Genomic DNA, 26,413 nt, shown 5'->3' with positions numbered 1-26,413 from the left:
ATTAATGATATAATGTCATTAAACTCTTCAGTGGCAGTCATTTTATTTTTGAAAACAATGAATTATGTTCTCTCATATTCTTGCCTGGAGAATCCCATGGACGGAGAAGCCTGGTAGGCTGCAGGCCATGGGGTCACAAAGAGTCGAACACAACTGAAGCAACTTAGCATTTGAAAATGACTATACTGCTGTTTGATGAAACTGCTATTAAATTCCTATGGTGGTTTTAGTTACTAAATCATGTCTGGCTCCTGCGACCCCATGGACTATAGCCTGCCAGGCTCTTCTGTCCAAGGGATTCTCCAGGCAAGAATACTGGAATGGGTTGCCATTTCCTTCTCCGGGGGATCTTCCTGATCAAGGAATTGAACCCGGATCTCCTGCACTGCAGGCCAACTCTTTACTAACTGAGCTATGAGGGAAGCCCTTACGTACCTATAACAGTGTTAAAATGAGTAATTGGAAGCTTTTTGTAATTAAAAATTTTTATATAGAATTATTCTTTTCACACCTTATATCTCAACACTACTGAAAGAACAAAAATCATAGCTTCTTTTTTTAATGTTTTTTTTTCAATTGTGGTAAAAGTCACATAATATAAAACGTACTATTCTTAACCATATTTAACTGTACAGCTGAGTGGCACTAAGTACATTCACATTGTTTTGCAACACTCACCATCATACATCGCCCAAATTTTTCACCTTCCTAAACTGAAACTCTGTCCCCATCAAGCACTTACTCCCCATTCCTCGCCCTGGCATCTACAAAAGAACTTTCTGACAGTATTAATTTGACTATTCTAGGTATCTGGTATACTGCTACTAAGTTGCTTCAGTCGTGTCCGACTCTGTGTGACCCCATAGAAGGCAGCCCACCAGGATCCCATCCCTGGAATTCTCCAGGCAAGAGTACTAGAGTGGGTTGCCATTTCCTTCTCCAGTGCGTGAAAGTGTAAAGTGAAAGTGAAGTCGCTCAGTTGTGTCCGACTCTTTGAGACCCCATGGACTGCAGCCTACCAGTCTCTGCCATCCCTGGGATTTCCCAGGCAAGAGTACTGGAGTAGGGTGCCAAACAGCACAATCATGTGGAATCAAACAGCACAATCATGGTTTCTTACGAATGTTTTGCTTGTTCAGATGCTTCTTACCTTGCCTGAAATCCGATTCAGAGGAAATAATAGATGGACTTTCACTGGATGTACTAAAGAGATCACTGTGGTAAGTTTTGTATCTTTGAACTGGTTCTGAAAGGATTAAAACAAAAACATTAGAAAGCAATCTCATTAGCTGTTCCACAATCATATAAAGCACTACATTTATTCTTGTGAGACCAGAACATCTATTGCTTTAAATTTACTAATCACTGGATAGTCATTTAAAAATGTGACTACAATTTTGAGGTGGTTTGGCATCCTGGTTAGAGTCCTGGACTCGGAAACCATATTGCCTGGGTTTGAATCTCAGGTCTACTACTCACCAAGTGCATGATATGGGGACGGTATTTAACTTTCCTGTGACTCTTCTTCAATTGAAAAGAGGGTATAAGGGAAATGCACATCTCCTAAGGTTATTGTAGCATTAACCGAACTCATATGCAAAGCTCTTAGAACAGAGCAGATGCTATATAAACATCATTCTGTTTCAGGTGCTATTAGGGATAGAAAAATCTAGACACCCAGCCCCAAGCTCAAATAATTTAAAATGCAGAAGTACAACACTGCTATATTTAAAATGGGTAACCAACAAGGATGTACTGTGTAGCACAAGGAATTCTGCTCAATGGTATGTGGTAGCCTGGATGGGAAGACAGACTGGGGGAGAAAGGATACATATAAATGTATGGCTGAGTCCCTTTGCTGTCTGCCTGAAACTATCACAATACTGTTAATCACCATAGTTAATTGGCTATACACCAATACAAGTTTTTTTTTTTTTAAATGTAGAAATACAAAATACTCAAGATGGGACATTTAGTTCCACCAGAATGAGATCAGTAAGCACTGGGAGTGGGTGGGGGGTCTGTGCAGGGTTGTGCGGTGTATGCTCTGTACGAGGAGGGAAGCACTCCACTGAAATCTAAATTCTACCTTCTCAATGTCTCTGCCTCAGCCCCTCATCTTCACACTTCTGTGATCACTAGCATAGATGATAATTCCATGATATGTCTCATGCCTGGACTACTTTTAACTGTCCTAGATTCCCCTTTCTGCAGTCTTGCTTGTCTCATATTATAACGCACATTACAGAGAGTGAACTTTCCACGAACGAAAATCTGAGCACATTGCTGTATTTCTTAAACTTCTTCAAACTAGAGTTTTTAACATATAGTTCAATGTCTCCTTAGTATTCAAAGCCTTTCATAAGTTGATCCACGACTACATTTACAGCAGTAGCTCTACATGCTGTGAATATATAGGTTCTAACTTGTTAGAATCATGAAAAGCATAGACCTCTCTCCTCCCGCAGCCCTAAAACACACGGGCACACAAATATTGACAGGGAACTTGAAAAACTCAATCTAGGTAGAACCCTTGTTTCAGGGCATCATCACCACCCAGTTCTCCAGATTTTCCACTCTTGCTACTGAATTTACAAATAACCAAAAGCATATAAACTTTGAAATTCCTTCCTCAGATATTCTTCCTGCTAGAATGCTCTTCCTCCTCTTTTCTTTTGAATCCTTTTTCTTTGTCCTTTAAGAGAAGACTTAAAGGAAAAAAACCTTTCCTGTTCACAAAAGCTTTCATGACCACCTAAAGACTGAGTTATACACCATTTCTGATACTTTCATATTGCCTTATGCTTATATAACTGTAACTCTTCACTGCCTTATAGTTCTTTCCCCACCTGTTTGTTTTCCTCTACCTAAATCACAAACTTAGGCAAAAAGGACTGTATCTTTTTCAGATGTACCTTTATTATCAAGCAAGCGTCTGATGCATAGCAAACACAAAATAAATATTTTCTGAGTGGATATGAATAAATGAATGAACAGAGGAATATAAGTGATACACAAAGGTCACTGATGATCTTTAAAGAGGACTATTTCCATTGCACAGACAGGTGAGGGGCCAAATCAGGCTGGAAGGCAGGAAACTGAGAAAATGAGTAACACTGTTCTTTAAAGAAGTTCGAAGATTTGAGAAAGGAGAAAGATTTAAACAAAAACAAACTAAATGAGACTAAATGAGTTATTAGGGTCTTTTTGGCAGAGAGAAATGTTTGAGAATGTTTTTAAGCAGTGGATAAGACAACTGTAGATTGGAGGAGATTGCAAATGACGGAGGGGAATACAGATGGAAAAATGTGAAGGAAGAACAGGAGATGGGAGAAGACCCAACATACATAAGATGGCTAGTGTAGGAGGAAGGAAGAACCTTTCCTTCTTAAGAGAAAGGAAACAAAGAAAGGACTGAAAAAACAGAGGCAATCCTAAGAAACCTGTACTAGAAATATGCCTCATTCCTGGCAAGGAAAGTAAACTACTTCCCAAGAAGACTAAAGAAATTCTGCTGTGATAAGAATCAGCAAATACGCGTGAAAGCTTTTATGTAACAATGAGAGTTTAGATGAGGCTAGAAAGCATGAATTTTACTGAAGCCAATCAGAATGGCTGTGTGGCTTTTTCTAGGCACTAGAGAAAGCAGACCATGGGAAATATCCGAGGAGTGGTGTGGGATCCAAGGTAACAGATGATCAACATATGTGAGGGCTTCTTTTTTACTTCTTTGTTAACTTGAGGGCAGGTATTTCACAAAATGAATTATTCCCTTGTGCTAGAAGGTATTTTAAGAGAGCTTATTAAAAATAAAAATTAAGAGATGAATGAATGAAATAATTAAATGGCACCACAGAGACTAGGCTTGTAGAATCAGGATGGAAATGATGGGCTGGAAAAATGGGAGGTCATGCTGAGGCAAAGGGTAGACGTCATGCCGGGAGGAGTAGGAGGATAAATGGCCATGGATTTGATGGACAGGATATTGTGTATTGTTCTTATAACAATGTTTACCTGGTGAAGCAGGTATAATATACATGACTCCTACTTTGTCCAGCTTTGTATACAGTGAATGTAAGTGTCAAATAAAACTATAATTAAAAGAGCTCTGGAATTGAAAAGACAAATATTGACCAGCACTTAAAAAAAAAAGGATTCCATGCTACCACAGGAAGTGACATGGTAAAATAAAAAACAAAACAAATTCCTCCGGTATAAGAGGAACATGATTTGAAAGGATTATAGAAGATGTCAAATAATAGCTTTATCTAATACTACTTGAATTTAATGAACATAGTTAAATGATTATGTAAGAAGAATGTTATTTTCAAGGAGCAACAAAGAACTTTTTCTTTTGTTGTACAGAACTTCCATGGAAAAGTTTTGAGGGATTTTCCCAAGGTAACTTGACCAAATGCCAAACCTGGCATTGTAACCTATAGGACGGTAAAACCAACAAGGCCAAAGAGAAGACCCACAAGGATGGAGGCAATATAGTTTTACCTCACAAAGAAAAGCTGAAAGTTGCAATAAACCTATTCGGTAGACAGAGTAGAGAACCTCAGTCATGTGAATCTATGCCATGCAACAACAATTTCATGAATTTACTGTTTCATAACTATTTCTGCAAAGTGGCTGTAAGAGAGTAAATTTTAATTTCAATTTCTGTTCTTTGGTGGTGCTTTATAATTGTTCTTACATTATTTCACAGGTCCACATTCCTTGTTTTCAGCTTGCCTATATTTTATTTCCTTTTTCCTCCTTGTTTCCTTTATTGACAACATTAGTAAACTTTTTTCAACCCTTGGATTCCTCTGTAAGACAAATTAATGTAACTTTGACAAACCCTCTTAAAAATATAACAATAAAGCATCTTCCCTAGATGAACTGTTGGTCTTTAAATGTTCTCAGTACCACACCTGGGGGAGGAAGGACATTGGCTTACAATGGTTTACCATTTTAGAGTAACTGGGCACAAGCACTCCAGAAACATGAACTGGATGACTAGCATGGCAGGAAAATTGAGGGTAGGAAGACCTTTTTATCCCTCTTCTAAATCAGGAGGGGTGTGATGACCTAGAGGGGTGGGGTGGTGGGAAAGGAAAGAGGCTCAAGAGAGAGGGCATACATATATAATTATGACTGATTTGCATTGTTGTATGGCAGAAATCAACAACATTGTAAAGCAAATTTCCTCCAATTAAAAAATAAATTACAAAAAAACATTAAACTCAGATTAAAAAAAAACAAAACAGGAGTGGTATATCTATGTTAATTAAGTGGTAGGGATTTTTTGTGAGCTTCTTGTATTCTGGAATGTACCTTTAAAAAAGAATGTTGTTAGCCATGTTCCTTTCATGCAATGGCATGGCAGATCTAACGATATTACAGTTCCCAGGCAACATTTATTACTCAGTCATGCTTATAAGAAGGCTATAATCAGATTTCAGTTTTCAGTCAAAATTTACTACTCAGTTGTGCTTATGAGAAAGGTTAGCCTTACAAGCTTCCATTTCTGAATAGTAAATGTAACAGTTTCATGAATTATTAACAAATTACATTTCCTGTACCAAGATCATCTGCATTGGTGCATATGGAGTGGCATATTTTCCAGATCACCTGGAAAGAAACACTTCTTGACTTTCTGATGATCTACACAAAAGGCACCAAGCAGACACTGACTCTGGGCCTCCCTGGTGGCTCAGACGGTAAAGACTCTGCCCGCAGTGCGGCAGAGTATGGCTTCAGTCCCAGGTCAGAAGATCCTCTGGAGCAGGGAATAGCTACCCACTCCAGTAATCTTGCCTGGAGAATTCCATGGACAGAGGAACCTGGCAGGCTATAGTAGATGGGGTAGCAAAGAGTCGGACACGACTGAGTGACTAACACTAAAAGATACTAACTAGATAGATATAGGCTTTATTACTCTGATCTAGTCAACAAAAGAAGGGTAATCTCTAATTTTCCACAAGATCCTAACATTATTAATAACTTCTTTTCAGAGGAACCAAACAACACAGATATGTTTTCTGTCTACACTTAAATGTATAATATTAGCATTTAGGTTTGGTCCAGATCCTAGGAATGTAGTATTACCAAGTGATTAAAAAAAAACCAAAAAACACAACTTTTTATTATGAAAACTCAACAGACATGAAGACAAGAGTACACAGTAAGTCCTCATATGTACTCACCTCCCAGCATCAACAAAATCTAATAACTGTTATTTTAATTAGAAAGTTTTAGACTTTTTTTTTAAAAAAAACGAGATGCTCCTAAGTATTTATAGACCATTACAAAGTTTTCTGAATGCCAAAGTTCTTAAGTCATGTGCAATGAACCTGTTAAGAATATTCAAATACCCATTTTATAAAATATACATGTAGTTACTTTCACGGCAGTGCTAAAACTGTAAGCAAAATTTTAAGCTGTCATCATTATAATTGGAGAACTGAATTTATTTGACTTGTAGGGTAAAATTAGATTCAGTATCTACTTTTTGGTCTGCAAACTTCTCAGCTAGTAAATATTTAAATGAAATCTACACTGCAGAAATCCATATACTAGAATTCCTTTAGGATCATGATTATTCCTCATTTCACTACATGATTTCCATCTCTGACTTCCTACAAGGACAGTTTTTAGACATGGAATTTGAGGTTGGAATTAAGAATCTTAATGTAGAAATAATAATGAGTGCAAAAGAAAACAATGGGAGAATAAAATTAGCCTGGATACAAGTCACCAAAAAAAGCAGCACCAAATTCAGTGTGTGCGTGTATGTGTGTGTGTAATGTAGATACATAAAGACAGAGGAATACAGTGTCTCCTGAAAGCAATCTGTTGAATAGTGGTGAGAGGATGAGAAAAATAGGGACTGCAGAAGAATGGCTTAAAGAATTAATGAGGAGAACAGACATGGATGTGGGGGTAGGAAAGGGAGGGTGGGATGAATTGGGAGGTTAGGACTGACATATATATATGATACTACGTGTACAATAGATAGCTAGTGGGAGCCTGCTATGAAGCATAGGACGGTCAACTGGGTGCTCTGTGATTAGCTAGAGGGGTGGGATGCAGGTGGGAGGAACATCCAAGAGGAGGGGACATATGTATACATAGGGCTGATTTACTTCATTGTCCAGCAGAAACTAACTCAATATTGTAAAGCAATTATATTTTAATAATAAAAAATCTGGATAAAGTCTAGTTATAGAGATTCTGTAAACATACATTCTCTGACAATATCTTTTAATTTCTAGTATTAATTTACCATAATTAAGAGTATACCATCTTTATGCCAGATGACAATGCATAAAAATCTGACAAATATTTTACTATCCTTTAATCTGGATTCTCTAAATGCCAACTCTAATAGAGCACTGACTCCACTTGTACATAGCAACATAAAAGGCAGTTTTTCCATAGGTTAGTATTCTATCATAAATCCTTGACAATTAAGAGCCACAATTTCCACCAACACTTAACACACTTAACACTTTAAACATACAAAGTTGTGGCACAGGGTTATGAAGACTTGCATGATATACAGCGGTTACGTAAAGCTGTTTTAGATGAAACACGAAAATCTACAATCTTCATGTTAAAATGAACCTAAGCCAGCATAAAGTGTAATCGAAAAGCACCATTTACAAGTGACACATATTCAAGCTCAGACAAGTAACATGAAGAAACTGAGACTCGGGCAATTGCAACATCAGGAATTAAATAAACACTTTCAACCTGGCATTTCTTTATCTCCTTTAATACATGACCCAAATTACAGAAAAAAGTTTCAAACAGAAATGCACTAAGATGGCTGGTTTTGTCACTAGAATTGTTGGGGAAAAAAAGAAAATTAAACCCCTGCATTTTTATAGCTATGGTTCCTAACAAACAAAATATTTCAATATTCGAATAAGCAGACAAACAAAAGTAAGAACACTGTGTATTCACGTATGAAGTGTTTTTCTCTATGCTTTCTTTTTAGAGGGTTAACTTCTGGAGATTAGAGATTGTACCTTCTTTGTGATCATAGAATCCAGTGTATTCTATATTACATCACACTGCATGATACAAGAAGATAACATATCCTAAAATTCTTTGAGAGCCAGACATGATCAATAAAATTTTTAACAAGGAGGAACGGAGCTCAGGTAAGTATGAATATATATATATGTACAAACAAGGAAGGTAAGAGATGAATATTCTGTGAAATATAAATGACTTTATAGATGGAACATCTGTGCAGAGTAGGATTGCTACAAGAGTGAACAGTTCCTCTACATGGGTTGTGTATAACATCATAGCCACAACTCTAGGCCAGCTATACCACTCTTCCAGCATCCTCTAGCATCCTTTGTTGTCATGACTTCAACTGTCCCCCCTAAAGCTTTCAAACAGTATAGAGCTCTAAAGAAAAGTGATTGCATTTGCTGTTGACTGGTCAGGCTGTGATTGACAAGTATGTGATTTTCTCTTAGAGCTGGACAAAACAGGAGACGAAGGTGAGATTTCTCCTCACTATATAGTATAATTCAGAGAATATTATTGTATTCTGTATCCGAAATAGCACCACTGAATACACTAAATATTTAGTATTAAGAGCCATGTTGCAATATTCAGCTTAGATTAACTGAGTATCTATTATATGTCCGGCAGAGTGGTGGACACTAAGGATATAGCCATGAATTAGTCCAGGGCAAAATTCCAGTGTCTACAAGAGGAGAAACAAGCTCCTCAAAACAAATAATTTCAGTGAAAAATACAGGCCATCATCCTGAAGTGTGAAGATGAGAGAAAGTTTAAAGTCTTAAGGCAGAAAGCTGCATGAATAAAATCATGATAATATAAAATGGCACGTATTAGGGGAGGAAGCGGGGCAAGGAGGGAGAGAGAACACATATATTGCTGGAGCGACTTGTGAGATGGGAAATGCAAAAGGGTAAGACTGGAGAGAAATGATAATGGAAATAATGGAAAGCCTTAAATGCCATAATCTAAGGAGCTTGAATTTTATCCTGCTCAACAGATGAAAAGTTATTAAGCGGCTGCAGGCAGAGAAGAAATGTATTCAAATCTGCAAAATGGAGGACAAATTATAGCTAAGAGATCAATTTAGAAAGCTAGTTCTACAGTCCATGGACAATAGAAGGAACTGAGAAACTGGGATGAAATGAAATATTTTGGGGGTTATAACTGTTGGGGGACTTTCTTGGTGGTGTAGTGGTTAAGACTTCATGCTTCCAATGCAAGGAGTGCAGGTTTAATTCTTGGTCAGGGTACTAAGATTTACCACATGCTATGTGACCAAAAATAACAACAACAAAGAAAAAACAAAAACAAAAATAAAAACCCTGCATTTGGGACTTTCCTAGTGGTCCAGTGGTTAAGATTCTGAGCCCACAGATCCCTGGTTGGGGAACTAAGACCTCGCATGACACATGGTGTGGCCAAAAAAACCCCCAAACTGTTGGGTCTTAAAGCTTGTGTAGATACTCATTACCAGTAAGCTCTATTTTAAATCTCCCTTAATACATATCAGTCCATGCTTTTCAGAAGGTTTCTATATCAAAGCCAAACTGGGTCTATGTTAACCATGTATGAGTTAAATTAGGTCTCTAATTTCTGATAAAGTAGCCATGGATTTCTGTGGACTCCAAAATCAGTATTATACTACTATGGATATAGACACTGGAACATTTGTTTTGGTTTCATTTTTAACTTTCCTTAGTGTTTAAAGATGCAGTTTCATTTTTCCACTTGGATAAATCAAAAAAGCAAATGTCTATTCTCTGTTGTTTTTAAGCTAAAGAATAACTTACTGTGTATCTCTTCTCAAATGCTTCTCAAGCCAATTTTCCCTCCATTGAACACTGGTATTTTTTATTGGACTAGTTCTATATGAGAATGGTTTGAAGCTGCCCTGTGTTGCTATGTAATTTAAATAAAATATTCAGTTCCGCAGTTGCATTAGAAAGCACATGCCCAACAGTCACCTGTGACTTGTAACTTGAAGTCCAGTCTGCTTAGCTGGAATTTGTAGATGTAGTACTTCTCCTCCACTGAAGAAGTTCTACTGGGCAATGCTGGTCTAAAACACAAATCTCCGGACTCCCTGCAGTCCAGTGTTTAAGACTGTGCTTCCAGTGAAGGAATGGCAAATCTGATCCTTGGTTGGGGAACTAATATCCCACATGCCGTGGGGTGAAGCCATAAATAAATAAATAAAAATTTCATCAGCTGTGGAAACACAGTGGGCGCTTGATTCTTTCTGGCCAAGTCGCTGAATCCATTTATACTAGTGTGTTCTTCAGAGATACTAAACGTATTTTTATCTCAGTGTAATTATTCAGTCATTAATACTTAAATACATGGGATATTTGACTAACATCATATAAAATCCCTGTTTATTCATATTTACTTCTATGGAAACTGATTATTTAAATTATTTAAGTTCGGGCAGTAATCCAAATAACAATCTTTATTTTTTTGGAGGGGAGGGGTGCTATCCAGAGGGAAATATAGTGAAGGAAATAAACAGAGTAGCTCATCTTTACTAGTTCAGGATCTTAGAAAAGAAAGACAAAAATTTTAAAAATTGAAATTGCAATCATTCCTCTCTCTCCATAAAATGTCACTGTACTTAGTCACTCAGTTGTGTCTGACTCTGTGACCCCACGGACTGCAGCCCTCCAGGCTCCTCTGTCCATGGGGATTCTCCAGGCCAAGAATACTGGAGTGGATTGCCATGCCTTCCTCTAGGAGATCTTCCCAAGCCAGGGATCAAACCCAGGTCTCCTGCATTGCAGGTGGATTCTGTACCACCTGAGCCACCAGGGAAGCCTATAAAGTGTCACTAGTAGCATCCAATATGATGAACTGTAACATTTATGAATCCACCCTCTTGCTTTTCTGAAATGTAACTATAAAAATACATGCACTTTCAAGTTCAATGGAATGAACATGAATGGAAAGGAAGTATTACGATGCCTCAATAATGAGAACAGGCTCACATACTTGAGTGTTTACACACTCTAGTTGCACAAGAGAGTTTAAGCTGCATTCACAGAGCAGTCATAGAAGAGCAAAACTAGGCTAGACCAGAAGACACAGCATTGAAAGAAAGGAGACAACACTTAATTTAGACATGACGTACAATGGGTTGACTTTAAACTCCTTAAATAAGTCCTATTTAACCATAGTCACTTTTATAGAATTTAATTGTATCTGTTGTTTACACTCGCCCTTCTAGTATTACACAGAATGCAGGGGAGTTTTGACTATTCTAAGCAAATGCTATTCACGGTCCCCACCCAGGGTGTGGAGTCTGTTCATACTATACTCACAGTACCGGTTCCAAGTCAATCTCTCATAATCAGGAATGTGCTGCCAACCCACAGAGTGATGGACAGGGAGTGTGTGGTAATTACCCCACAAACAACACAGAGACAGAAACTCTCATTAGAAAGCAGACGATTTCTCAGCTCTTGAGACGGAGCAGAGAGAGGTGGAAAAGAAAAGCCTGGAAATGAAGAAGGAAAAGAGTAGAACAGGACAGTCCTATGCTAAGGCAGAAAGAGTGAAATGAAAAGAATAAAGCAAAAAAAAAAAAAAGGGAATGACATCAAATTTTAAAACTAGTTTCTATGCGAGAAAGCTGTTACGTTCTTTCCTGCCTCTCCTACTGCTTTATGAGTGTTGTTGTTCAGTTGCTAAGTTGCGTCCAACTCTTTGCGACCCCATGTAATGCAGTATGCCAGGCTTCCCTGTCCTTCACTATCTCCTGCAGGGCCACCCAAGGCAGACGGGTCATGGTGGAGAGTTCTGACTAAACATGGTCCACTGGAGAAGAGAATGGCAAACACTTCAATATTCTTGCCTTGAGAACCCCATGAACAGTATGAAAAGGCTTTATGAATGTAGGAGATGATTAATAATCTTAGCAATAATCTTTTATTTATAATTTTAAAATTTCAACTACAATTTCTTTCTTGGAATCTTTCTTGTTCTTAACTTTATTTTGTTCCCAAAGGAATCAGAGCACTTAATAATAACCATTGCTTTTTTATAGCTTACTCTCTTATGTCATCAGGTACTGGATAACCATTTTATAGATCCTGTAATAATAGAGCCCCATCAAAACACTATCCCAAAAAGGAAAATAAAATCCCTCTGTCTGCTACATGGTTAAATGGAGCTCCATCTCAACCCTTCACCCAGGATGGTTTATTGAAGGAAGACCCAAACGAGCCTTTATTTCATAATAAAATACTTTTATTATATTAAAAATTATATAATGTTATTAAGAAGAGACCTAAGAGGTCTGATGATGCCTGAAAATGAGATGTTTAGAATGGTACCCAAGTTCCTTCCAGCACTACTCCATGATTTTAAAGTCTGGTCTCCCTTGTGCCAGTCGGCTGGTTGGTTTTGTCGGCTGAGGAGACGCTGTGGAAATGATTTAGGTACAGGTTCCTTTCAAGAGGATGGGGCCTGGGCTAAAGGAAACAGCTATCCATTTGAGGCTGAAGGAGACAACAGTCTTTTCCATCAGTTCCTGAATGTTCATGTGCCCCAAAGAATGAACTGAAATTTAGCAATTTCTTTTCTTCTGATTGTATATTATCCCACTGGACACTGTAATACATCTTTTTTTAAAAATTAGGAGGTAACATGTAGTGGGAAATCCTTAGACTGGAATGCCAAATCTGTGATGGAAATTTACAATCTCCCATAATGATGGAAACTTACAATCTCCCATAATGATGGAAACTTTATCATTAACCAGTTATGTGATTCTGGGTATGCTATTAAATCTTCACATGCCCAAGCACATGCGCTCTAAAACCTCTTCTAATTCTAAAATTACTGATCCTCAGTGACAACTTTCAATTGTAAAGATCGCAAAAACTGTAGAGTATTATAACTTTTAAATGCTTTAAAATAGGAATGTTTCAAAAGAAAAGTGTACAAGAAAATGGGTACATGAATAATATCCACTGTTCTGCTTGATTTGTCACACATAAAAGGGATCTATGAAGCCCATTTTTCATAAGAATTAAATAAGTGGTTTGTTATTTTCCATTCTTTTTTCTTCTTAGTATACTAGCTAAACTCTTCATATTAACAATCTGTACTTTGCACAGCCAACATAAATTATTTTACCTTTACAAAAAGACAGCACAGCATAAAACCAGCAAGTTACTCAACTAAATAACTAGTAAGAGTTATTGCTTTTGAATTCCAAACCTCAAACATTCCTTTCAAACAATGCTCTTAGTCAAAAACAATCATAATTTATTACTACTATATAATAATGGAGCTTATTTAAGGTGGTACAAGTATTTCCATAATAAACCAACATTTTTCAAGGTGTTCTATTTTGTTTAATTTGGTTATGAAATATACTCTAGGGAAAAAAATTGGTAGATATTTTGTGGGAGCAAATGCTTCTGAAAACTCTTTTAATGCAAAGATAGATTTCAGGATAAAAATTGTCCTACATTAAATAATTGAAAGCATATTTTATCTTACTTTTAAAAGGAAATCTTTTCCTTTTCTTGTATCTCTTATAATAAACCTAAAATTTTTCAATTCAGAAATTTTTTTTGGGAGGTAACAAGTTAGTATTTTGAACAAATAAGGGTCTATACAGATTATATTGGGTTGGCCAAAAATTTCATTTGGGTTGTAACCTTATGGCCAACTCAATATATTATCTTTACAGATATATATGTATATATGCATATCTGAAAACAAGTTGATCTATTTGAGTTTCTTTACACTTACACATTCATGCATGCACATGCAAACCATGACAGAGTTTTACTTATAGGAAATTCCTATAAATTATATATTCAAGCAAAACATGCTAAACCGACTGTTTACTGTAATATAATTTTAAAAAATATTTTCACCATAGTTTTGATTTTTTTACTATTTAACTCTCAACCAAGGTTCAAATGTAAAAACACTTCTCTCAGACTTCACATATCCAAATTACTACTTGCAGAAGCGGGTGGCAAATGGTTAGCTTGCATCACAAACTCAATGGACATGAATTTGAGCAAACTCCACGAGATAGTGAAGGAAAGGGGAGCCTGGTGTGCTGTAGTCAATGGGGTCACAAAGAATGGGACATGACTTAGCTACTGAACAATAACAATTTTAATATTTACATGTTAAGAAAAGATACCACTGAACCTCTTAAATGTTAGAAAGCCATCTAAATTGGTGTGTATATTCACTCCTTATATTCTGAGACGACCATGGTCCTATCTGTTTGAATCACTGAAGGACTGTTCCCCCCCAACAACAATGGGCAGAATTTATTTATATAAATGTCTCCATGAGGGAATGCTCATAGGAATGTGAAGCTAAATTATATTCATGTGTTAGCTGTGGTGTAACACTAAATGGTCATAAAATACAAATTCTGAAAAGAGAGACTTTAAGCTACAAAGTGACTACTTTTTGCTGTTACAACTCTAAGACTTAAACAGTGAAATCATGCATAAAATAAATTTCTAATTTTTCATTTTCTGTCTTTGAAAGCTTTTAAATATTTATTTAACTTCACTGAGTCTTAGTTGATGCATGCAGGATCTAGTTCCCTGACCAGGTATCGAACTCTGGGCCCCTGCATTGGGATCTCAAGAGTCTTAGCCACTGGATGACCAGGCAAGTCCATGACTTTGAGAGTTTTTAGATCCAGGTTATACTCAACTATCTCATAATGCTGGCTAATGCTTATAAAAGTGCAATTATATATAAATCTATAGTATTAAGTGTTCAATAATTTCCTCCATAATTCCAATTTCCTCACTAATATGCAATTCCTATGTTGAAAAAAATGCAAGGCTTCATTTATGAGAATTAAAGCACAATGTGGAATGTATTTTCAGTTCTAGAACGATGCTTGAAACTTAATAGAACAAACCGTTAGCAGAGTATTTTAAGGGCAACCTATGAATTAAAAACATTCAACTAGGACATTGACTTTAAAAATACTGAATAAATATGACCCTTCATTACGTTACTACTCTCACTGAACTAGAAGCCCCTTAATCAGTTATGTCCCAGGGGTCTAGTGATCAAGGGGCATATATAAAACTTTAATTGTCAAAAATGTAGAGGATGAGATTGAAAACATTTATTTTGCTTTCTGTTCCATCTATCTGTACTAAAAATAGACTCTATCATATGACTAGAACACAATTTTATTCTATTCAATATACTGTGCTTTGTGTATCAATCAGGTATTTTTGAAAGAGCATTCCCCTATAAATAATAAGAATTGGTAATTTATAGTCATTTTATGCCCCCATAGTAGTTTCATAATAATTTAATTAATTAATTAATAATTATTAATTTATTAATGTAATCATTTTACATTCATTACTGAATTAATTTATTTTTATTGAGCCCATTTTATACATGGGCTTCCCTGGTGGCTCCAATAGTAAAGAATGCCTACAATGTAGGAGACCTGGGTTCAGTCCCTAGGTTGGGAAGATCCCCTGGAGAAGGCAATGACAACCCACTCTAGTATTCTTGTCTGGAGAATGCTATGGACAGAGGAGCCTGGTGGGCTAATAGTCCATGTGGCTGCAAAGAGTTGGACACAACTGAGTGATTAAGCGCACGCGCACGCGCACACACACACACACACACACACACACACACACACACACACACACAGGCTAACCTAAGATCTGGCATGATTAAGCCCCATTGCCAAAGTAAGGATCACATAACTACTGAAGGAAGTAAATAATTCAAGCCTAGGCTGCCTGACTCTAAACTGATAAACCTAAATACTATGATTTCAAAAAACAGAGATCTAAACAAAAATAAATAAAAACATGGATCTAAGCGTCATTCCAGACTACTGCACTATCACCAGGCTATGCTGCCTCCCTTGGATAACTGATTTTGATTAACTGTATCTCATTTCCATGAACTAGCCCTTTACGGAAGCCTCCCACAAGATGGTGCATGAAAGACGATGCTGTGGAGGATTAAAAAGCAGTTGAAAACATGGCCCCTGCCTACCTAAAACACGGAGAGAGTATAAGGTGGCTGGACCGGGTATGCTTAGCAGAGATGACTTTTGGAAACAGTGTACTTTAGTTATGGTTTTTGTGGGAGGAAGAACAGAAGCTGACAAAGAAGAAAGAGCCTGACTTGGGTACAAAGGTTTGGCAGTGGAAATAAGACTTATGGAATGGTTTCGTAACCCTTTTTTATTTCAAAACACAATTGTAAACAATTTGATTCAATTCTCTCTCAAACACACACAAAATTACTAACCTTCTACATTCATGGCTTCTCTCAGAACCTGAAGTTTCTTTTGTCTTTCTCGGATTCGGTCCAAAGCACTTGATATTGCCGAGGAGGTGGGCAAGTCTCGTGTGTGAAATGCTGGATCCATTTTCTGAGGCCCGAAGATATCCAAGGCTAGGCTTCCATCTGAGTATCTTGCCTCCTTTTTTCTAGGAGTGGTTGAAGTCCGCACTGTGACCGCCTCAGGGAGACGGCGTTGGTATCTGTCAGTCTCCCCAGAAGAGAAGTCTCTGTCACCTGTACAAAGCAAGTCCATGGACGAAGCCCAGATCTTCTTCTTGGGAAGCACGTCGAGGCCAGGGACAGCTTTTTTTTCTGGGCCACTAGATTTGAACGGGTAAGGGGAGCAGGAATTTTCCGAATCTTCTTGTCCAGAGTTATTATCTGATGAAAGGTCCTTGAAATAATCTTCCTCATCTCGTGTATCTTTGATAGATAGAAATCCCATGGATTTACTAAGCCCTTTGTTAAGAAAGGCCTGATGACAGAATGGAGACTTGTATGTGTCTAGAACATCAGAAGTAGAGCTTCTTCCTGGAATGATAAGAATCTATCATGTATGCACAGACTTTTTAGAAAATAACTGGAATGTAACCTTACTATTGACAATGAGAGTGGTGGCATTTTCCAGTTCTCCAAATGGAGAATCAGAGATGAAATGGGATGGTGATGATGGTAAGGGAACTGGAAAAAAAATGGTATGTTTGTTAGTTGGATGTTATATTTCAGGGTCCAGTGTTTCTTACCAAATGGTATCAGTAACATATAGAACTTGGTTTTTAAAGTAACATTGTTTTATATTCAAAGGTGACTTATTTAGTTTTAAAAAAATAGATAAGAGTTTCTGATACTATCCAGTTTGGTAGATATTAATTATTCATAAAATGATTTGGAGTTAATAATAGAATACATAGTACACTCTTTTAATGGCTACAGATACAATTCAAATATGTATTATTTCAATATAAAGCCTTGCCATTTTCTGGTCATTCAAATAAATGTGCTCAAAGGAAAAAAAAAATTCCTGCTGTAGTATTTAGAATTATTGAGTATCAAAGTTTTATTAAGGTCATATATGTTTCCAGAAAATTTGATTATGCTTAAAATCCAGACAATTTGATTGTGTTTAAATTACATAAGTAACTTAATTTTTCTATAGCAGACCATCATATCCTGAAATAGTTTTTCCTCTCAAACATTATGTATCGATATTTGTTAACTGGAATAAATTACCCATTCTTATTTACGCTTTGGTCCTTGATGCAGTTAAAACCAGTAAGCCATTCTAATGTTTTTTCAAGGCAGCAGTCTATAAATGCATTGAAGAGGAGCAAAAATGCCCAGCCAGAAATTTTTTGAATTCACAGATTCAACAACAAAAAATCACACATATATATGGCTCCACTATTTAAATGAGAAATGCAGAAAAATACTTTATAGTTACTGACATCAATAACCCATAACACTGAAGATTTCCAGAATGACCATCTGTAATCCCTCTTTGATAAGCTATTTGCTGTGGATACAATATAAAATGATAACTAAAACCTTCCCAGTAACAATAAATGCTTTATTAACATATTTGAATAAGTTGACTGCCTGTTTGGGGTAACAACTATTAGCTTTCTTCCCTCACCACACATTTTACCTTAAACATCACAGTCAATTAATTTCAGAATGGCAACACATAATGGCTTGAAAATTAGATTCAAATGTTTTGCTTTTCTTGGAATTCATCTTCCCCTGAACATGAATCCACTCAAGTGCAAGTAAGGATACATGTATCTGGGGCTCAGAATACAGGGAAATAGACCATCCTACATCTGGATGTATAGATTGCCACACACTTTGGATCCTGATATAAAATAATTTAAAACTGATAAACATATGTCTATGTTACAGTACTTCAGTGGTGAATTACATTCTTAAATCACATATTGAAACTCAGTTATTTAAAATTGTATTAAAAAATAGAGAACAAAGATATTCTTAAAAATTGATAGGATACAATCGATAAAAAATAAGAATCGAAAGGATTTAAGAATCATAGAAGCATATGTGAGCTCAACAATCTGCCTCCTTTTACTATCTTGGCTACCAAGCTGAGTCAAACCTTGGAGACAATCAAACAAGTATTCTGGCAGCAACATAAATTCATGGTCAACCATGATGGACACTCAACATCACTCACTTTTCACAATGATGGATTCACGTTTCCTCGTTCTTTCCCACCTTACCTCTCTATCTGATGCTCTTGTCTCATATTCCACCAAGAAAAAACAAGTTGTCAGAAGAGAGCTTTTTCATTGTTCCATGCCTAATTCTATATATCTATTTGTCTCGGCAATCTTTTCCCTACTGTCTCAAGGGGTGAAATTTCCTACCAGTTGAAGGCCAATTCCCAGTGTGTGTTCTCTTCACCCCCTCCTCTTACTTTTATCAATGATTTTGCTTCTTTGGTTAACTTCTGCCCGCTCTGCTTCCATCCTCCTTGTCTCCCATTTCTCTTGAGTCCTTCTCATTAGTATACAAACGTTCCCTTATATCTCTATCACAAAACAAACTAAACAAAACGTCTCCCCTCTGACCACATTCCCCTCTAGTTACTGCTGTCTCCAATTTCTCCCTTCCCATTCATTATTCTACCCACTTTAGTCAACTTCCAGCTCCTCTGCAACTTGGTAGCTCCCATCATGGTATCACTAATGGCATCCATAGCACCAAATTCAGTAGACACTTTTGTATTCATATTTTACTTCTCAGTGACCACTTACAGTGAGAACAATCCCTTAAGGAATCACTTTCCTCTCTTTACAAGACTGGTTTCCTACTTAGACAGCTCCTTTTAAGTCTTTTTTTTCCCCTCCTCTACTGGATATCCAATTGTTGGTTTTCCTCAGGTGTCACTTTTAGAATCTTATGTTTTCACTCTATAACAGAGTGAAATATTAAATATTTCTACATATTGACAACTCCCAAATTTATATTCATGGCACTGACTTCTTTTGGGAGCTCCAATCTGAAACAGAAACTGGAACTTCTACTTGTGTATCTCAGAAGCACCTCAAAGCGAACATGCTTAAAACTAACCTTACGCTTCCCATACCCGGAGATGTCCTTTACCCCACTCTTTCCAACTTGGATCAGTGGCACCATTATTCAGCTGATTGCTCAAAACAGAAATATGGGCACCCTCCTGAAACTCTTCATCTTCCTCATTTCCCATATTAAATTCATCAGAAAGTGCTGGCTACCTAAATTCTCAGAGATAGGTTACTCCATGTGATTATTTCCAATTCTACTGAAATCCCCTTATTCCCAATTAACACTACCACTTGACTAGATAACTGCAATGGTCACCCTGCTTCTTTTTGCATCCACTATACTCCACTCAACAGCTAGAACCATCTTTTAAAAGCACATTCCATGATGTCACTATTCTTAATAAGTCTCAAAGGCATAATTATTGCACTCCAAATACAATTTAGACTCCTTCTGGGTGTGCAACTTGAATCCTTTTTAGGGATTCACCTCCATTTTCTTTATTCCATCCAGGCCACGGTTTTTCTCTGTTAAGGTCTCTTATATGTTAGGGCCTTTGTATACACCATTTTATCTTCCCTGAGTGGTCTCTTTTAGACCTTTTTTGTGGTTAGTTCTTTCCCATTCTATAGTTTTACTTATGACTTCTTCAGTGAAGATACCCTGACCACTACTGACATATCATGAGACTATTTGTAACAAGTAAATTATCATCCCCTTTTAGGAAATTAGTATTTATTATCAATATGTAAATGGGCCATGGTATTCTAAAAGAACCATGTCTTCTCACTAGCCATATGAAGTTTAAAACTAAAAACTAATAAGGTGGCTCTTAGATTACTATTACTTTATAAATGCTAGCTTTTACTGTCTTCATGAAAATTGAAAATGAAAGTGAAAGTTGCTCAGCTGTATCCAACTCTTTGAGACCCCATGGATTATACAGTCCATAGAATTCTCCAGGGCAGAATACTGGAGTGGGTAGCGTTTTTCTTCTGCAGGGGATCTTCCCAACCCAGGGATGGAACCCAGGTCTTCCACATCGAAGGTAGATTTTTTATCAGCTGAGCCACAAGGGAAACCCTTATGAAAATTAGTAGATATAAAAATATTTCAGTTCATGTCTATTAAAAAATTCAGAAAGTTATCATTTTAAATTCTGTAGGGTAGTACAAAATTACAATGAAAATAACTCACTTAAAAGTTTACACAAATATCAATCTTTGATTTATTTTTTTAAAAAGTTCACACTAACTTCCTACTTTGTTTCTATAAAATACGACTTATTTTGCTCTATATGCTTGAAAGTCATATTATAACTAACCTAAGATCTCATGACTGTTACTTATAAAGGGTGATTTTGAACCACAGTTGAGGTCTCTTCTAGTAGCCAAGAGGACAAAGAAAGGCATGATGATACAGAAAGTGGAGTGAGAAAGTAAGATGGTGGGTAGGGGAGGGAGAAGGCATTGCCGCTCTTCAGGAAAACAGGCAAAAGGTTGTGGAGGTGTGAAATAAGGTCCAAAGTGATCCGTATATACTTGTTACAGATGATCTAAAGTAAAATTGTAAGAGCTATGAGCTACAAAATTATTAAAGGGAGAAACAGTGTGGATGACCTTTTGAAGGAAGAGAAAGGAAGTGGTAGGAAAGAGATGTTTTGAGCTAAGTGGTTTCTCCAGTGAACTGTCTAGCCTAGGACTGCTTCTGTTTGCTTTTTGGAAGAAAAAGGAGATACATCTTTAGGTAAGGACACAGAGAAGTGGGTTTCAGCTGGTTACAAACATACTATTCTTAAATCACATACTCCTAACCGGCAGGAGTCTTGATGCATTTTGTTATGTCAGTGATGCTTGCTATCTTCAACCACATGAGATATGTAATTGCCTCATTAACACTTCACAGGTAGATAAAATACATATGGATCATGCACAGAAGAACAGTATCATGGCTGTTGTGATGCTAAAGTATTTAGGGAAAAAATTTCACTAATCTGAGAATTCAAAATTAGAGCTTAAGTATAGAATCTGGCCATACGAATGAGGAGAATCATGGCATTCTTGGCCCGTGTATTAGATGCCTAAGTCTACCACACCAGTGAAAACCATCCACTGTTAATACCAGTGCCACTTCCCAATCTGACACTATATAAAATGCAGTTTCTTCAGCTGCTTTCCAGAGCTTCTAAACATGTGCCCAGGCTATTATAATTACTTTATCAAACAAGCAATTAACAGCACTGAAATAATTAGTTAAGTATACCTAATAGCTATCCTTGGGCTTCCCTCGTGGCTCAGCTGGTAAAGAATCTGTTTGCAATGCGGGTGGCCTGGATTTGATCCCTGGATTGGGATGATCCCCTGGAGAAGGGAAAGGCTACCGACCCCAGTATTCTGCCCTGGAGAATTCCGTGGACTATATAGTCCATTGGGTTGCAAAGAGTCCAACACAACTGAGCGACTTTCACTTTCAATAGTTATCCTTACTACTCATTTTGATCACAGGAAACTTAACTAACGGTATTTCTGAAAGGAATATCCACTGTAGCTACTCTTAAAAGATTCAAGAGGAGCTTTCTGTGGTATTTTCCCATTCTGGTAGAGTTAGAAGTTCCTTCACCTAAACTCACAGAGCATGCTGGACCTCTATGAAGACATTTTTCTCGCTATATTAAAATTATCCATTATATTCTATATCTGCCATCATTCCTACTCATTTTCTCACCTCCACCCCTAACTGGAATAATAACATAAGGGACCACGTCTTACTTGTTTTTGTACTTCCAGTTCCCGATAAAAGAAATTTCAAAAGAACATTTGTAGAACAGAATGAATATATAACTTATGAAACCCTTTTAAGCCAACTTAAGTAGCACAATCTACCAGAAAGATTACTGTCAAAAGATGGGGTTTTAATTCTGGCTTTATCATTCAATCCATGAGTTTGGGCAAGCCACTTAATTTCTGTTTCTCACTTCCTTCATCTACGAAAATGTGGATATAATTTGCTATGCCTTCTTCTTAGAGATGATAGGATAAATAAACTAACCCATTTGAACCATCATAAGCTCTTCTGAACAAGTAGCAGCATAAAATTCTAAATTTTGCCTCTTTTTTTTTTTTGCTTCTGCTTTATTTTTCTCAGCATATAATTATCTACTGAGGGAGAATTTAAGTTCCTTTTGAAAGAAAAATCATAAAAACAGAAATCAAAAGATCTCCTAGAAAAGTTTTAGATTCTATAATAAAAAATCAAGTTATTCAGAACAAGTAGTCATTGTAGGTAGATTTTTCTATTTCTTAAGGATGTTTTGAGTTCAGAGAATTTATAGACAACATTAGATTACACACAATTATAAATATTCAAATTTAAAATGAAACCACAAGCATTTTCCTTTCAGAGAGCATGTAGTTTGCTAAAAAGTAAAGAGCAAACAATAAACTTTGAAGAGGTATTAATAAAAGATTTTAAGATCATAAAGAGTATTCATAATATAACATATTTTACTTATTAAATTTAAAAAACCTTCCTTGTAAAGTACACTGTTTTAACTGTTTTTGTTATTTATGATTAACATTATCCTTAATGGGATAGCATCATTCATCTTTCCCCTCACACACAGACTCAAATTCACAGCACCTCTTAGAAGCTAACTTCAAAATGACATTTCAGTATTAAAAGAGGCTCCCTGATTCCCCATCTGTCCTCACAAATGTGATCAGGTACAAAAAAAAAAAAGAAACATGATATTATCAACATGCCTGAGTTCTGGAGCACCATCATGCTGATCTGATCAAGGTGTAGGTTTCTACCTTAAGCTCACTTGGCAGGAAATGCTTGATTTCTTTCTGCTTAGTGCAGCTGTTACATTTAGTGCGCTGGCAGTATTAAATAACAAAGTAGGGGCCCACAGCCTGCTAGTTCAGGCCTTAGCTTCTGTAACAGATCTCAGAGGTAAGATATAAGGGGAGACTTTTTAAGCTCATTTACTCATAGATGAAAAATGTTATTGCTATGTTTTAATTGAACAATCAAATCACTTAGGTATGAGGCATTATCTCTAAAATTGTCCACTTCTTTTAATCTAATTCTATATCTCACTGGAAAATGTCAAATCTTGACATTTTATTTATCGAGAACAGTGGTCAGGAACCAAATAAACTACAAGTTATCACTACATAAAGGTTTTAGGTTCATCTACGTCAAAGTGAATGCCTTACTACTAATGTAATACGACAACGTTGCTTTGCCCAAGGGACCACAGACAGGTAAGAACTGGTACTGCTCCTAAGTAATACCACTGTCATACAAGAGTATTTCTTCTTTATGAGTTAATTTTTAAAAAGATTTATATTATTTAAGTTTATGCCACTATTAGCTCCTAACTTCTTCTGTCTGGTAATGCCTATAAATTAGTATACTATATTAATTCTGTCCTTGAGATATGGTTTTATAAATTTTTAAGGATAAATTAAAAGAGCCTTTGAGCATTATTACTATTGTGGTAAGCAATGGCTAAGATGAACTGAGGAATCCTCTCCCATTATAGTTGATCCAACAAAGGCTATCGCAGCTGGCTCAGTGGTAAAAGAATCCACCTGCCAATGTAGGAGAGTCCAGAGGGTTCGATCCCTGGGTTGGGAAGATCCCCTGGAGTAGGAGATGGAAACTCCCTCTAGTATTCTTGCCTGGAAAATTCCACAGAGGAGCCTGGCAGGCTACAGCCCATCGGGTCGCCAAGAGTCGGACCCAACTGAGCATGCACACACACAGTCCAAAGAGGGGCTACTGTTTCTTTAAATACAAGGACCTCGAATTCTACCCTAAGTTAGAGGAACTCATTCAGGTTTATTCTGTGTGACAAACTGTAATTCCTTACAAAAATTCTCCTGAGTTTTGATATTGGGGACATTTTATTCTCCAATAAGCAGACAGGATTATTAAGAGAATTAAAATCAATGGATAGGCTATTTAAAGACTTCTCTGTAAATTTTCTTAAGTTATTACAGTCAATTCTAGATTATCTGCATCCAACAGTCTATTAGTCATAATAATTCTAAAGCACTATTAGACAATTATACTAAGTTTTAATATTATAAAAACAAAATCATAAATAAAAGGCATTAATAATTTGGTTTAAAACTTCTGATATATTTGTTGTTATAGCCAAAATAGTGAACTATAGTTTACTTTTTATTTTGAATGCAACTTAATGTTTAAAATAAGTTATCTAAAAAAATAATCAAGAGTCTCATATATTTATTTTTGGAACCATTAAAATTATATTATAGACGTTATTATATCTTTCTCATACTCATGAGAAAATCAACTCAAAATCAACAAATATTTATTTAACATCTACAAAAAGTAATGTGCTTAATTTGGTAGATTTTCCTCATCTCTAGTATATACACGTCTAGAAAACTTAATTTTGTATATGGCTTTCATAAACAGTGTGGCTCAGCTGGTAAAGAATCTGCCTGCAATGCAGGAGACCTGGGTTCGATCCCTGGGTTGGGAAGATCCCCTGGAGAAGGGAAAGACTACCCACTCCAGTATTGTGGCCTGGAGAAATCCATGGACTGTAGAGTCCATGGAGTCACAAAGAGTCAGACACGACTGAGTTATCTAAGATAAGTAAATAACTGGCTATTTAAAGTATTGGGTTGGCCAAAAAGCTTGTTCAGGTTTTTCTGTAATGTGGAAAAACCTGAATGAACATTTTGGCTAACCAAATATGTTATAAGTAAAACAAATAGCCAGCAAAGACCTACTGTACAGCACATGGAACTCTACTCAACACTCTGTAATCTAACCTAATGGGAATAACCTAAATGGGCAAAGAATTTGAAAAAGAATGGATACATGTATATGTAAACCTTTGAATTACTTTGCTGTACATCTGAAACTAACATATTACAAATCAACTATACTCCAATATGAAATAAAAATTAAAAAAATAGCTAACCAGAAAAAAAAAAGTATATTGTAGAGTTGGTATAGATTCAGTTCAATCTCTATTGCTACTTCTAAAATATTATGTAATACTTCATGTCTGAAAAAATAAAACTCAGTCATTGAAAGTAATATAAACTAAATTATGTTAACATTTGTTAGTTTTCAAAATTTGATAAACTAAATATAACACAGTGATCTTTTTCTTTAGACTCAATAAATTTATAATGCATATAGATAGAATGAGGGGTTTCATATTTATAGGAACATTTTTTATTCTTAAAGAAACTAAGCTTCTTTTAGTTAAAAAAAAAAACTATCTTTAAAAATTAATCATCAACAATATAGCATTAAAATCACTAAATCAACAAGTAACAACCAAGCATACAAACTTCAATTTTATAACATGGCCACTTTGAAGCAGGAGATGATAGGGAACTACAAAAAGAGAAAGTACATAAAAGAGAAATAAGAAAGCAAGGAGCAGGGGAGAAAGGGAGCTAAGAGAAGGAAGGAGTAAGAAACAGAAAGATAATAAATAAATAAATCATTTCTTTTAAATCTAATGTTCATTTATCAAAGTATCCATCATGTCCGTTCAAAAAGGACTCATTTATTTCCAAAACAGGGGACTGATTGAAAATCTGATGGACTAACAAAGTGCTGCTATTTTTAGCACCAAGGTTCACATTGTATTTCAAATCCTCGTGTCCTTTAAGACAAAAAAAAACAAAAACAAAAACTTTTACCTATGAGAGGAAGGTGTGTCTATATATCTACACACACACACACGTATATTTGAGGAATATTTATTTATTTTTATTTATTTATATAAATATTTATATTGTATATATATATATTTTATATATATATATTTAAGGATGTAAGTATAGTAAGAAAACAGAAAAAAGGGTTAAAGATATTTTTTAAATTTAAAGTCTGCCTTCTTTCCTGACCCATGCATAAACTAATAATGTATGTATTAGAAACAGAACTTTATGCAACTCGAAGTAAATTAATTATATTGATGATATGAAAGCTTGGTGCCTCTTCAGAAAAAAAATCCCTA

General features: G+C 36.1%; 1 protein-coding gene across 9 annotated transcripts in view; it reads right to left on the bottom strand.

Annotated features, from left to right (window-relative positions):
• PTPN13 (protein tyrosine phosphatase, non-receptor type 13) overlaps positions 1–26,413 on the bottom strand; it is a 222,664-nt gene that overhangs the window by 103,243 nt on the left and 93,008 nt on the right. For 8 of the 9 annotated variants that reach the window (XM_027544958.1, XM_027544962.1, XM_027544959.1 and 5 more), the window contains exons 7-8: positions 16,315–16,881; positions 1,151–1,246 (exon numbers count right to left, since the gene is read on the bottom strand). In XM_027544958.1, coding sequence (XP_027400759.1) covers positions 1,151–1,246; positions 16,315–16,881 — 663 coding nt within the window. The remainder of the gene's footprint in view (positions 1–1,150; positions 1,247–16,314; positions 16,882–26,413) is intronic. The other variant, XM_027544964.1, reaches the window with a different exon arrangement.

This window comes from Bos indicus x Bos taurus, chromosome 6, assembly GCF_003369695.1.
Source record: "Bos indicus x Bos taurus breed Angus x Brahman F1 hybrid chromosome 6, Bos_hybrid_MaternalHap_v2.0, whole genome shotgun sequence".
Lineage (NCBI taxonomy): Eukaryota > Metazoa > Chordata > Mammalia > Artiodactyla > Bovidae > Bos > Bos indicus x Bos taurus.
The sequence above is the reverse complement of the archived record's forward strand: the minus strand, read 5'-3'. Positions and strand labels throughout refer to the sequence as shown.